This window comes from Ochotona princeps, chromosome 8, assembly GCF_030435755.1.
Source record: "Ochotona princeps isolate mOchPri1 chromosome 8, mOchPri1.hap1, whole genome shotgun sequence".
In the NCBI taxonomy this organism is placed as follows: Eukaryota; Metazoa; Chordata; class Mammalia; order Lagomorpha; family Ochotonidae; genus Ochotona; species Ochotona princeps.
The window spans coordinates 36475478-36490302 of NC_080839.1; the positions used below are offsets into that span (position 1 = coordinate 36475478).

General features: G+C 47.2%; 1 protein-coding gene across 17 annotated transcripts in view; it reads right to left on the bottom strand.

The window, feature by feature from the left end:
- The window catches only part of BCL11A (BCL11 transcription factor A), a 267180-nt gene that overhangs the window by 84529 nt on the left and 167826 nt on the right, over window positions 1–14825 (bottom strand). For 10 of the 17 annotated variants that reach the window (XM_004580122.4, XM_058667832.1, XM_004580123.2 and 7 more), the window contains one exon: window positions 7843–8172. In XM_004580122.4, coding sequence (XP_004580179.1) covers window positions 7843–8172 — 330 coding nt within the window. Of the gene's footprint in view, window positions 1–7842; window positions 8173–11559; window positions 11763–12795; window positions 13178–14825 lie in introns of those variants that run through there. The other 7 variants (XM_058667833.1, XM_058667844.1, XM_058667846.1 and 4 more) reach the window with 7 other exon arrangements.

A 14825-nucleotide genomic window follows, 5' to 3' on the forward strand; every position in this document is an offset into this window, starting at 1 on the left:
ACTTTCTCAATGCACCAGTACCTATAGGAACCTGATCAACTGATGGACAGAAACATAAATGCCCTGATGCTTGGCAGAAGGCCTCCTTGTTTTTTCAGAAAGTTCAAAAAAGCAAACAGAACAGGCAGAGGTGGGGGGCGGGGGTAGGACACAACAACACCTGTGTTCTTCCTGAAATCACCTTTGCAGCTCCCACAATAATTCCATTCTTTATTTTCATGGGAGTTTTTAATCAGTGGATTCACCACTATCTAAAACGAAGATCAAATTGTAGGTGTAATTGTTCAGCGACAGCGCTAACAACAGTGAGGATACAAACAAAAACTCATTGTGAGTGACCAAAGGTCCCTAGGTATCCCCTTCATCAACAGACCTGTTCCAGGTCCCCACTGGGAATTCCCTGGCGGAGACCGACTCGCCACCAAGCCCAGCCAGGAAAGGTGTGCCACGCACCTCCTTGCCTCTTTTACAGGAAGTTTAAACCAGATCAGCTCACCTGGAGGTGTTTATAATTTGTCCTTTAGCACTCTCAGGACCTGGTAGTTTATCTCCAGAGATCAAAGAGAAAAAAAGGAGAGGGAAAAAGCAGCAGGCTGCGGCCCAGGACGCTCAGGTGGCCCTTGCAGCAGCGGTATTACATCAGATCCTCAGATCAGTCTCTGGGGTGAACCAAGACATGAGACACTTTGCCTGCCTGTCTGCAAACTTCTCATTCACCAGCTCTTGGCAGCTCGCTTTTCCAAGTGTTTTGCTTCAGGAAACGTGTTTTTTTTTTCTTTGTGTTTTTGGGGGGTGGATTTACCACAACTGGATCTGACAGCTGTTGATTCTGTTAAATGAACACATTATAAAAATCCTCTTTAAAACCCCCAGCAACAGTGTACTCAAAAATATAATGGTAAAATATTTTAATGGAGTTCCAGAGGAGAGTTGGTTAAAAATATATATATATGTACAAATGAAGGTACACAAGCCCTTCAAGTCAGCACTGGATTTAAACCAAGTGTGTGTGTGTGTGTGTGTGTGTGTGTGTGTTTAATGGGGAAAGAGAAGTGCTGCAAATCACCACAAATATTTACACTGTAATCCCTTTGTTCAAATCACATACTTTTAACAGGAAAAGCTGGAACTGTGGCTATTTAAAATTTTAAATATTCAAACGCCTGTAATTAACCATATGAAACAAATTATGGCACATTTCTTCATACCAGCACATGCAAAAAAAAAAAAAAAGTCTTGCCAGTGGATGGATTCAGAGGTGGCAGAGTTGGGAAGACAACTCCAAGAGAAGGAAAGATGTTTTCCTTCTGCTACTGATCAAAGGAGAACGGGGATGGGAACCATGGAAGAGGGAGCGCCTCTCCACTGCTGTCTTTCACACTGGGCTCTGGAAGTTTATACAATTCCCCGGACTAGCTGCATATTAAGCTTGCTGTGTACAGCTTTATTACTGTGCGGTGCTGGAAGAGGCATTACTATTCGGCTCTGCATCTGACAGGGCATTTACATGCGCCCATCTGAGCGGCACCTCAGAGCTCCTCCAAGGTGCAGTTACTGTGCGCCTATTGTAAAGGCAAATGAAGCTCACCTATTCCCTGCTGGGATCACAAGTGACCTCACCACCCCCCATGCCTCAAATCCTTCCCTTGCCAACCTAACTCAATGCCATCGCAGAATGACGAATGAGCTCAGAAATAGACCCCAAGTTACTCACCCTGCTAAGAACAGCAAAAGCCTTTGCTGAAATGTTTTAAAAATGCATAGGGAGTACAGCTGGCCAGTAAAACGCAGGGAGACAAATTCCAGCAAACCCAATAATGGAATACGTTACATTCTAGAGCTGATTAGAAATACAGCCCCCGTGTTTACTGGCTTCCAATTGAGTTTGGCATCAGGCATACCGGCTTTAATAATGCTGGCATTTTTAAAAAATGATTATTGTTATTATTATTTTAAATCAGTCTTCGGTGTCTAGGAACACATGTGGAGAGCGAAAGAATTCTTATTCGTCAGATTACATTTCCTGGAAATTAAGTTTGTGACAGAAAATGATTTCAGTAGCAATAATATGGTGCCTGCTCAAATTGATTAGGTCATTGTTGTAAAAACTACATGGCAAATGACAGAGGTAAATGTACTGACACTGGCCAGTGCTGTCTCCTTTAGCAGGTGCGTGCTTACCTGCCTGTGGGAAAGCACAGAAGTGGGATGGATATGGTCGTCCATTTTCTGTTTGTATTACAAATATCAGTATCAGTCATTATCCTTTAGATACAGACTCAACACATGAAGTGAACTTTCTTAAGGTCCTCCAAACTGACACCTAAAATACAAACCTGCGTAGTTTGAAATAATGCCAAAAGTGGACTCTACATTAAAAAATATTTTTTTTCTTTCCTAATTCTTGAAGTAACAACACTACTGACATAGCTATGACCCAAATGAAATCTGAACCAATAGACAGGTATTAAAGATTCTTGGTGATTAAATCTCATGCTAAAAAAAAATGTGGCAAGATGCCAAGCTGGGTCCAGCTTGATGCTAAGTGCTTTCCATTGCACAAGCTGGTACCACTATATGGGGAAAACAGACACTGGCTTGGGGTAAATTTTGTCAAATGATTTTTTTGTGCAATAAAGGGTGTGAACCGACCAACCAGAGTAGATTGAATTAACACAAGTGACACAAGCTCTCTCAGCTGCATCTCCCTAGCTATGCTTACTACTTTGTTACACTTAATATTTTCCCCCTAAAGGAAAGCCAAACTTTGTTCCTTCCTCACTGAATAGTACTGCTGAAGGCATCATTCACCTAGTCCCCTGTATTAAACACTTTCAATTAAGAGATTCTGAAAATCTGAAACCTGTTTCCCAATCCAGCCCTCCCAGATTAGTCCAACGACAGAGGCTGCCGTGTGAAATTAATGATTTTCCAGGACTCCAGAATGTGCTATTAATATGCATCCACCTCGCTCCGTCCCTGAGCTACGGACTGCCAGTCCTGACCCCGCCTGCCTGCTCCTCCGCCCAGTCATGCTCTCCAGCCCGTGGGCAGCTTCACAATGAAACGGCACCTTCGCCAGGAGAAGGGTGTACAAAACACACAGAGCCTTCCCAAAGGCACAACTTCCGACACAACCAGGGATGGGCGATTTCAGAAATTACAGCACTTTTTTTTTTTTTAAGTCTTCACAGAATAAACAGAGAGAATGGGAGGGAAACTTTGTCCCCCTTGGCTCCTGTTCTTGAAGTGAATACATATTTGTGTTTCCAATAAAAGGCCGTTTTTACATTAACTGTCTGTAACAGCAGGAGACAGAAAAACTAACACAATCTCCACATCACACACAGGATGGTCTTCATATCACGTGGACCTATTCTCGCAACTGTTATTTATAAAAGACAGCACAATGCCTGCTTTCTGTGTCACCTACAGGATAACGTATGAAGAACTTTGGGATCCTTGGGATCTTCTGCATTTTAGATTTTCTTTCCTTTTTTTTTTTTCTTTTCTTTTTGGCTTTCTGAAGTAAATTTAGCAGCCATGCGGGCCACTGTGTTTAATTAAGCTTTCAAAAGTCCTCTGACAATGCCAACAATTGTAGGACACTTCTGCGGCTCAATCATGCAATCACTGTGACAGTTCTATTTACAATTTGTCTTAGAAAGAGTTTCTGTGACATTGTACTTTGACAAAACATCCAAGCTGCCAGTTCACAACCTTTCTCTGTCTTATTTACAAATACAGCTTGTATATGGGACTCCCAGTTTCATGAACATGAGGCTTTGGGTAGTAGCCTAGCAAACACAAAACTCCCTAGCAAAATCCTAGATATTTATTAGGGAAACAAGAACTCTACTTTTAGGATTCTGGAGGTAATATTATGTTCACTAGGACATTGTTTTTCTTGGTGGTAATAGGTGTTCGTTTTGTTTTTGTTTTACCTGCCATGCTGATCATTCACTTCAGAGGTCAGTGGTTTTTATTCAAAATCGCGCAAATAAAGAGAAATGAAAAATAGGTGGCCATAACAGGACACAGTAATTTATAGTCGCATGGACAATTACACCACAGAGTACATAAATACATCCCCCCCCATTTGGCCAGAGCTGGGGAAGGATGAAAATGGGTAGCAAAACAAGAGGCGAGTTGACTTTCTCAGTCACGAAGAGCATGAAGTATGTTAGACTTGATTTACTTGTAACATGCTAATGTCTTCTCACTCCGAGTCACCATTTCCCCCCTCATTAGGGAATCTGTCTTACATGTCATTATCTGGATAGCCACTGTGTTGTCTGGACAAATACATTTAAATACCTGGATATAAACATCTATATTCATTATTTTGAGGAGAAAAAAGTTACATATCCACAGCAGCAGTCCTGGCTATAGGATTTGTCACAAGGTAGCCTCCCCACCTTCCCCATTCTCTTAACATGATTATTTATGATCGTGTAACCCCAATCTAACGAGTCCTGCATGCAGGAAGCCCAGACCTCAAATCTGATACTATGGGATAATACTTTTCCCTTTTTCTATAAAGCAACAGCAGTTTTCATGTTCAGTAGTCTTCTATGAATATTACCCCATGCACACCCCGTCAGAATGAGACTAGAAAACAAGATAAAACCCCTATTGAAAGCTCTGACTTCCAGTCAAAAGCTGCTCATATCTGATAGTGGATATTTGACACACATCTTGATACACTGAGCTCAGACAAAACAAGCTGCTAATTTCCAGTCAAATTAATACTTTTTCAGGGCTCTCGATAGATCACAATCACACAGTATTTGGACTATTTGAATAAAATGGAAAAAGCAACCCGATCAATGTCTTCTGTGTCTAATTAGCACACGCACATGTATGAAGCACAGGAAAACATATCCACCCTTTTTCCAGGTAAAAACCATCCTCTTTAACAATTACTCAGCTTTGGCAGGGGAGGGAGGGGAGGAGAAAGGGTAGTATTTTGCGTAGTCTAACACATGCCATTTTTACTGCTCATGTAAAGAACTCTATCTCCTATTGGAAAGCCCCAGATTCTAAGCTCTGTTTATCTTAGGCAGATTTGTCACTGTTTTATTCCTGCTCCCTGCCTGTAAAATGGCACGGAGCACACAGTGAACTCGAATCCAACTTACATCACTTTAATAAAGCCTTTCCAACCCAGCACGCTTAAATGGCTACCTTTTATGTGGTTGCCAAACATATTCTGCTCGAGACTCATCAATACAGCTCTTTCCTGATATACAGCAGTTGCTTCCCCTTTCTTTTTCGTAACAATTCAAATATCTACTGAATGACGGCTGTTATTGTTTCCTTCCTCATCATAAAAAAAAAAAGGGAAAGCAGACTTGGAATGGTGGAGATGTGAGCTTTGGCGCAGGAGCTGGGACTACCACTGCCTGCCCGTCTTCCAGAACTTCATCTCATCATTCCTGTGCAGTAGTAGCATGTTAATTTCACCATAGGAAACTCTTAATTCATTACTATGAATTATGGGAAATTGTGAATCCAGGTACTGACATCTTGCTTTGAGATGTGACCATGCTATTTATGTTCAGCCAATTCCAGGGTGGGAACAAGTGATTCAACACAATGAAAGGAATCAAGACTTTGTAATTCTTCATGCATGAAAGGTCTGCCTCACCTGGGTCGTGGCCCTTATGCACCCACAGAGTAGCTTACACACCTTAGATGGCTTTACATCTCAGTGAAATAATTTAGCATTTTCCCATAAAACATATTTGGAATTTGTTGTTTGCTTTGCTTTGCTTTTGCTTTTGTTTTTGCATCCCCAGGCTCTGCTCTTGGACTCCCTTAAAAAAAAAAAATAATAGGACTCTAATGACAATGAGGGAGCTAAGGTATATTTCTTCCACTACGTAGATTCGCAGCTGTAACAGTACAAAGCCTGCACCACTGTATGTCTGAGGAACGCCCCCCCCTCCCCCATGCTTTTAGATCTCTCCTCTAAGTACAGAGGCGCAAAATTTCCGAGCTGGTTAGTCTGAGACTGAATAACCTATCTGGGACCTCAGTAAGAAGTGTGGTTTTAATTCTTGCTTGACAGACACTGTGTTTTGTCTTTTAAACGAGCAGCCCGATATGTAAATACGATGTTACATCACGCAAGCGTTACTCCATATTTGGTGATTTAGCAAGACGACAAATCCCCTTCCGCCTGCTCTTGCTTCATTAATCATGCCTTACACTTCTGTTCATTTTCCTTCCAGCCACAAGACAGCACATGGAAATGGTCATTGCCATGTCCTAGTGGGGGGCTGGGAAAGATAAAAATCTTTACCAACAGGCCACCTAAGCCTAGCAGAGAGCTCAAGGAAACACGGTCTAAATGCAACTTTCTTGGTGGCAGATCTCTCATTTCTTTAAAGGGAAAGTATCTGAGTGGTATTACAGAATACGTCTTATTTAAAAAGAAAAAAAAAAGGAAGAAAATGCCACATTTGATTTTAATGACCAAATTCAGAGGAGATGAGGAGAAATAACATGACATTTAATCCCCTCCGGACAACTGACCTATTACAATTCAACTTTTTTGGTCCAACGCAGTTGGAGAGATGAGTTCGAAAGAATCCATTGATTCTGAGCAGCACCTTCCCCAAACTTCCACAAACTTGCCTTTGGTGGTGTGTGTGTGGGCGGTGGGGGTGGTGGTGGTGGTCAGGGAGACACAGGAGAAAGGGACCAGGCACAGCAGTTCAGCCCCCACAGGACCCACCCTCACTGTGGGGCCTGCTCCATCAAAGCCACTCGAAGGATGACCATCAGGTGCTGCTGCTTCTCGGTCTGAGTGGAGAAGGCAGGTCCCTTTCTTGGCCTTTAATTCCTATTCCCTTGACCTCCCAGGGAACCCACACACTTTGGCTTCCTCCCTGTGAAGATGCACTGCCCCGAGGAAGATGTGTTCGCATCTTTCCAGGAAAGATTTGTACCTAGTGTTAGAGCAGGAACAGAGGAACCTGGACTGGACATTTGTAAGGGTGACATGTGGTTGTGTAAACCACAAACAAAATCAAGATACATCTGTCAAAACCACATCAGAGACAAGAGAGAGCCCAGAGAAGCATTTATCATTGAGCTGAGAAGGCAGACTGCAGGGAGCAGCCGTTCCTGTCAAACCAACCTTTTGAAATTTCCAACATGCCCTTAAACTTTTCGAGTAAGCATGTCTGTGCGCTTCAGCAACTGCCCTCTCTACTCTGGCCTGGCCAGTCGAAAATGGCATCTTAAAGTCAAGGTCACGGTGTCATCCCACCACGGGGCTGTGTTTAATTACAGCCCCATCCGGGCTGACAGCCAATATGGATCTAAGGCTAGCCCTGAAGCTCAGTTAACTCCTTCCACCTCCTCCAGACCACCCTGCCAGCCCAGCCCACTCCAGGGAGACATGCAGAACGAACTGCGCCCCTGGGGAGGCCTGGCCAGAGATTCTGGGTGCAGCAGGTACACTGACTGACCCAGATGGCAGCTCTACCTCCTACACGTCACCAAGGCTGGAACTGGACCCTGCAGACTGGGCCAGGGGTAATCAGGTTCAACGTTTTCAAATGAGCAGGTGGAGAGGGAAATTAAATGCAGAATCATGAGACCTAGAGAGAGGGTGTCAGGTGTGTGCTCCTACTCTGCTGCAGCTGACTTGGTAAGACGGGAAATATTTATTCTTTTACCTTCTGGGTATAAGCAATAGGCATGATTACTTTACCATGACAGCCCCATGGAAATATACAGAAAGCACTTCACCACTCCTTACACTGCTTGGCTCTAGTCCCTCTGAAAATTAAAACATGCAAACAGCTTTCCTCCTTGCTTCTCATTTACCTGCTATGTGTTCCTGTTTGGGGCAAATTCCTCTAGATGACGTTGATAAACAATCGTCATCCTCTGGCGTGACCTGGATGCCAACCTCCACGGGATTGGACGCTTTTTTCATCTCGATGGGTGAAGGGGAAGGTGGCTTATCCACAGCTTTTTCTAAGCAGAGGCTGCCATTGCATTGTTTCCGTTTGTGCTCGATAAAAATAAGAATGTCCCCCAATGGGAAGTTCATCTGGCACTGCCCACAGGTGAGGAGGTCATGGTCCCCTTCTGGAGCTCCCAGCGGGCCGTGGTCTGGTTCATCATCTGTAAGAATGGCTTCAAGAGGTTCGGCTGTGATAGAAGAAACAAAAGCACCACGATTAGAATGCCAGTGTGGAGAGAAAAGGGGCAGACACACTTTCAGTCCCACCCCATCCCACCATATTGCAGAAAGCAGTTCTAGGCTTCTCCATGTAACACCCAGAAAACCTGAGTGCGCAGCGTGCGTCAGGCCGTGCAGGTTATCCACCAAAAGGCACAGGGATCAGCCAGGCCAAATGTCAAATATTTCTACAAAACTGATCTGCCTAACTCCATAGAAACACACCCAGACACTAGAAGTGAATCTGGTTTGTAGGTTTCGAAATAATATGACATAGAGTTAAGGCTGGGGACAATATGAAAGCTTAAGTAAGAACTACAAAAGAGAAATTGATTTAAAAAATAAAGATACAAACTAAAACCCAAATTGTTTCTTTTTTTTCCTACACACTAAGTTGTTTATTATGCCAAATAATAAAAGGAGAAAGCAATAAACACACAGCCTTTGTGTATGACTGTAGATACCTCTAAGTGTCCACACACAGCTTCATAAATTAGAAAGCTCCTACATGACACAGAAAATGTGCCCCATTTACCTAACTGTGACAAGGAAACCACAACGTTCACCTATGAAACGGATCTAAATAATAATCACAGTGCAACATAATTCACATGCCTAAAAAACTTTGACCTCAGAATTAGCAGTGACAAAAAATTAAAGAAATACCAAATTTGCTAGCAGTTCCTCTCAGACACATTAGTTAAAGAAGATACTTTTGAATACTTAGGAAAATAAGCCAGTCAGTAATTTCTTTCATTCTGAAGAAAGGGATACCTAAAATATCTTAAACATGTTTGCACTTTGTGGCATCCAGGACATAAAAATCTAAATGGTCAGGTCAACGGCACCTTTCAGAAGCAGGCTGAGAAGCCCTTTCTTCAGATTTGAGATATTTCATCTAATGTTGTCCAAGTTGACTAATTTTCTGAATGAGCTCCATCACGCTTCACTGTGGGACTATTTCTGCACACAGTCACACAGCGGATGGTATAACAAGGTAGACATGTCTGCCTTCCCTGCCGGCTTTTTTTTCAACTTTGCACCAAAATATTTCAGCATCTATTTGGACAGCTTCTATCATTTTTTAACCTTCCCAGAGGGAAAAGACACTCGAAAAGGCTCTGCTTAGAAACCATGCTTACTCTATCAAAAAAAAATTTTTTTTTACAAAATACAAAACACCTTCAGGATGTTGCCAGGTAATAAAACTGAAGCAGAAAATGTACAAGTCTTAAACAGTTAATCAGTCTGACCTTCTTTAGCAAGCTGCCAATTTCACATTTAATGAACTTAAAGCCACAGAGAATCAAAAAATAGATTTTAATTTGAGTGTAGAATATTGGAACAGATTTTGATAAAGTGCAAAAATCTAGTGAACTCAGGTTAAATTTATTTCAACCCTACTCAGGCTGCATATTGAGGGGGAAGATCTGGAGTAACTCCCAGATGTGCTGGGTGAAATAATATTGAGAGAGCCCTGCCTAGCTGCACCTGGGCTCAAATAGGACATGTCATCATTTCTAGCCTCTGGTACTCCTCCTAATTTAACATAAGGTCACCAAAGGAATATGAAGGTTACATCCCTACTAATAAAGACAGCAAGGTAAGCACTTACATTTCTTTGCCTAACATTCTGACCAAAAGATACAGAATACACATGCATACATTCAAATAAGACAGGAGACAAACGGAAGTGCTTCTGCATTGCACCCACATGTCATTTGTTTCTCCTACATTTGCTTTCATTTTGACCAAGTGAGAAATTGAACAGGGAAGTCATTCTCCATGATCTGTGCTATTCCAATTCAGGGTTTTAAGTATGCATAGGAAAAATGTGGGGTTCTCCAAGAAAGAAAAAAAAAAGATATTTTATTAAAGTGAATAGCACAGCAGAATGTTTTCGAAACCATTTTTCAAAATAAATTCCATCGGTAAGATTCCCTCTCTCTCTTTCTCCATCTATTCCCAAAGCCCGACACATTTCTGAAAGTGGGAATATTATTTAGGAGCAAAAGGAAATACTTTCCTAGGTTTCAAATAGTTTAAGTAAATTCTGTGCAAAACAGACTTGGCTTCAAGTCTTCCAAAGGTAGTGACTGAAGTGATTTACAATCAAAACCAGGAAATGAAGTGGTAATTCAGAGGCTGCTGAGTACACCTCCACATTTCACCTAATTAATTTTATAGGAGGCAAAGTTCTTGAAAATAACAAGATGATCAAATGTACAGATATAAAACCTGTAACCTCAACATTTTCTGTGCTCTTAACGTAAATTATTGCTAATTAACAAGAATTATATCCTAATGTATGAAATACGTTTAACATCGAGCTTCTTGCAAAACATTCGCCTGGTGGTGTTCCGAGAAAAGACCAGGACATATTCCTCTTATTGCTGCTACACTATTAAAAAGCAGACGATGTGGGACACAAAGGAAATACGAAAACACAATTCTAGTGCAGTCTACCGAGGTGCGTTGACATCTCTTCTCGGAGGCAATCAGCACTGCCTTTCTGGGCATCTGATCACTTCTCCGTATTCTAATGCAAATTCCTCTTCCCTAAAAACATTCCTTGCCTTAGCCATTTTCCCCCTCCCCTCAATTCAACTCCAGCCTCCTTGTGCCCCCCATGCACACCATCATTTTTGAGCTTCGGCCTGAACTCCGGCTACAAAGCGGGAAGTGCTCCATTGAAGTGGAAGGGAGTGGACAAATCATCAGAATAATTATCCGCGAATTCTCTCTACCAGGGGAGAAAGAGAAACAGAATGCTTCTGCGTTCCAACAGCAAGACAGCCTGAAGGATCTCCACGTTCCAGAGGCAGGCAGAGTCCCCTGTCCTCACTCGGTAGTTGCCAAAGCTTTTTTTTTTCCTTTAAGCCCTAGAAGACACGTCGGGAAGGAGCGTTGGAAACAAGGGTTGCAGGGGTGGGGGAGGGGAAGAGCCCGAGAGATGGGTCTCCAAGTTTGCTTCCCAAGTCCTTCCCCGGGATAGTCTTAACCCGGAAAAGGAGCAAAACCGCGGTCCGAAAGGCAGACCGGTGGGGGTGGGGGGAGAAAGCAAAAGCAAAAAGACAAAAGCGAAGCCGGGGGCTACAGAGCCGGGGGGGCAGAGCTGGGGGTGGGGGGGTGGTAGGGCCGAGAGCCCCGCAGGGGTGGGCCGTGAGGAAAGTGAAGTTGGGCGGCGGTACGCCGACACAAAGCCAGCCGCACGCAGGCTGTAGGCTCGCCCGGGCCGCGCTGGCTGCGAGCACGTGCAGCGGCGGCCGCGCGGCCTTGGGTTCCGGAGCCTGGAGGCACGGGTAGCCGGGGGCCTCCGCGCCCATCCAGCCGGGCCGCGCGGGAGGCCGGCTCACCAGGTCCGCCGGCTAGTGAAAAAGGAAGTGGGGTTTGGTCAAATTCGGCTGGTTAACCGGGTGCAGTCTCGGTACCACCGCACACGCCCCAGGCGCGGGTCCTGAAATGCATGCTGTGTGTCCACGCGCTCACCCTTCTTTAATACTTTAGGGAATCTGTGCACATGAGTTTACCCCGCAATCCCGGGCACCGGCGTGCGCGCCGCGGCTGCGGTTATTCATTATTAATGACGCTGCTAGCCCGCATCATTATGATGATAACTATTACTATTGTGATTTCGGACTCCGAGGCAGAGCGGCGGGAGGCAGGGAGGGGAGGGGTGACCGGGCTGGCCAGAGCCGCCGGGAGAGCCCTCCGCCGCCGCCGAAGTCTGTGCTTTGCGCGGGGGGTGAGCTCGTGGAGGAAGTAAACCTGGAGACCAAGTACAAACTTGCCACAGCCTTTCTTTCGGCCAAGCCCCCCGACGCTCAAGAGCGCGCACTCCCCCTTCCCTCCCATTCCCCCCCCCCCCAATGCCTGTCCCGAAAGAAAGCTTAAACTGCACCCCACTCCGCTCTGCTCCTAGCGCGCAAGGCTCTTCCTAGCTCGCGCGCGGGGGTATCGGCCGCGCGCCTGGGCGCTTTTCCGTGGCCCTGGCCAACAGCATTTTAAATAAAAGTCAAAATGAAGAACAAAGACATAAGGGGTGATGGGTGGGGGTGTACAGGGAGGAAGTCTGCCTAACCGTTCGTTCCCCCCCCCCCACACACACACACACCCACCCTCGCAAAGCTGGTCCCTCCCAGGCCAAGAAAAGCCGAGCGGGGGGCGGGGGGAGGTTCTGGTACAGGTTCAAGTTCTCTGAGCTTTCTTGATCTTGTTCTGCCTCCTAGCGACCGAATGCCTCATTCAGCCCACGTAGCGATAGCGGGGGTGGGGGGTTGGGGGGAAAAGGGTCCCTAGGCACAAGATAGTTCCCGCCCCCTGTGCGCATCCAGAAAACGAGGAAAAGAATGACCCCTGCCCTCCCGTGTCCGTAACCAGTGCCCATATACCAGGCTGTGGGGCAGAGGAAGGGGGAAGGGGACAGCTAAGCCTCCCAGCCTGGAATGTCCCGAGATGAGGGGGAGGGAGGGTGTAAGCGAGCAGACTGGACTGCAAGCCCGTCGGTCCTCAGAGCCCCCCACGGCATCCTTGGGAAGAAGGGCCCAGCTTTCCCGAGTCCTGCGAACGCTGCCCTTCCTTCCCGCGGGTACCTGGCCGGGTTGTAACTTCACACCGCCGCACGCCGCGTCTGCTCCGCATCCGGCGCGGCCGGGAGGGGGGCGGGGGAAGAGAGGCGAGGGAGGGATGCGCGGGGGTGGGGAGAGGGAGGGCCCCGCAATGTTGCCCGGGCGGGGGAGCTTCGGAAGTGTGTGATAAGTTCCAGGGCCCAGGGAAAAATTCGACTCGCTATGCCCAACCTCCCCCTTAAAAAAAAATACAGAATTGAGTCTAGGTGGTCCTTTAAAATGTCATCAAAAACTAAAATCAGAGTCCCGAAAGGGGGTTTCAGGGGGAGGGCGGAATGATGCGGGCCCTCTCACGCCTTTTTCCCTCGATGACAAACTTTTCCCCAAGTGCCCCACTGCTCTCCTGGCCAGGCACGCTCGGCCGGACAACCACCACCACCCCTTATATAGACTCGCAAGGACCTCTGACCGACCCAGGCCTGGGATAAAGAGCAAGAATCCTGGAGTGCGGGGTGCGTGGGCTCTCAGGAGCCAACAGAAACCCCCACCCTCCATGCATATTCTAGCACACTTCTCTGCCCCTCCCCCCTCACCTGGCCGCGGCCGAGCGCTGGGGTCTGTGGCCCGGAAGAAGGGGTGGAGGGGGCTAAGAAAGCACGTGGTGACCTCCTGTCTCTCCGGAGTCGTGGACAAGAGCAGTCTGCAAGAGCACCCTGAGCCGAGGGGAGGGGGCGCGCAGAACGCGCTTTTACAGCTGCTTTACAAAAATAATAAAAATGCTTCCCAAAGCCTAGTTTCACCCGGCAGATCTAGCAGTCTGAGGTCGGGGTGGAGCTCAGCATTGTGCTGGGGCAGACGGAGCCCGCGCAGCCCGGGCTGGCGCGGAGGCGCGGCGTGGCCTGCCGCGCTGCCCCGCGGGTGGGCGGCGGGCGCCGGGTGGGCCATCGCGGTCGTGGTTTGGGAGGAGGTCAGGCGAGGCCCGGCCGCCGCCTGCTCCCGGGGCTGCCGCGCGGCGCTCGGTCCTCTGTCTGTTTGTTGGCAGGAAGCTCCCGCACACGCGGTGCTTGTAAACATTCAGACACGAGATTTTTCCCAATCAAAATCCACTTCCACTTTTTTTGAAAATCTTCCAAAAAATAGTAAGAGGAGGGAGTTCCTCGCTCCCTCTCTGTGCCGCTGGAGCTCTAAGTTTGCAACTCAAGAGGGTTTGGGAAAGGGGGTGATTTTTTTTTTCTCTCGATTAAGATTGCAAGATTTTTATGGGGGAGGGGGCAATCCAAGAAGAAAGCGTTGTGGAAAAGGGCTGGTGGAGCGTTTGGCGTCTCTTTTGGGGCAAGAAATTGTACCTTCTCTTGCTTTATTTTTTTAATTTAATTTTGAATTTATTTTGTTTGTTGATTTTGCACGTCCCCTCGCCGCCTCTGGGGTTCGGCCGGGAGGGACGGGCAGCCGGCCACCCGGGCTGCAGTGGCCTCGGGCTAGCTCCCTCCGGCTCCCGCGTGCCCCTGGCCGCCGCCTCCTCCCCTGGCCCTCGCTCCAGCCCTTCGCCAGAGGTGGCGGCGGCGCAGGAGGGCAAGCGCGAGGAGCCGGCACAAAAGGCAGCGGGACAAACACCCACCTCGGGCCGGAACAAAAGGCGGCAGCGCCGGCCGCGTCACCCGTGCTTCCCGGTCACCCCGCTCTCCCAGCAGCCGCAGCCCCTCTCCAGACTCGGCAGACTTGGGAGCTTCGGAGCGCGCGCGCGCGCGCACACACACACACACACCGCCCCGCACCTTCCACAGTCCCACTTTCTCACTATTGTGGGGATGACTACTTTGCTCTCCCGGAACACTTGACCGTGAGCGCGTTGCTGTGCCAAGAGCCAGTCGCACCTCCGTTCTCCCCTGGAATTGTTTTTCAGACTTGAACTCGCTCAGACCCCTCCATTTTCCTGCGGCGAGTAGCAGCAACCCCCCCCCCCCACCACCTTTTCCTTTCAGCTTCCACCCCCAGGTTTGCAACTGAGTTATTCGCATCCTTAGCTTTGTTCGTTATTTTGCAAAAACTGGGGG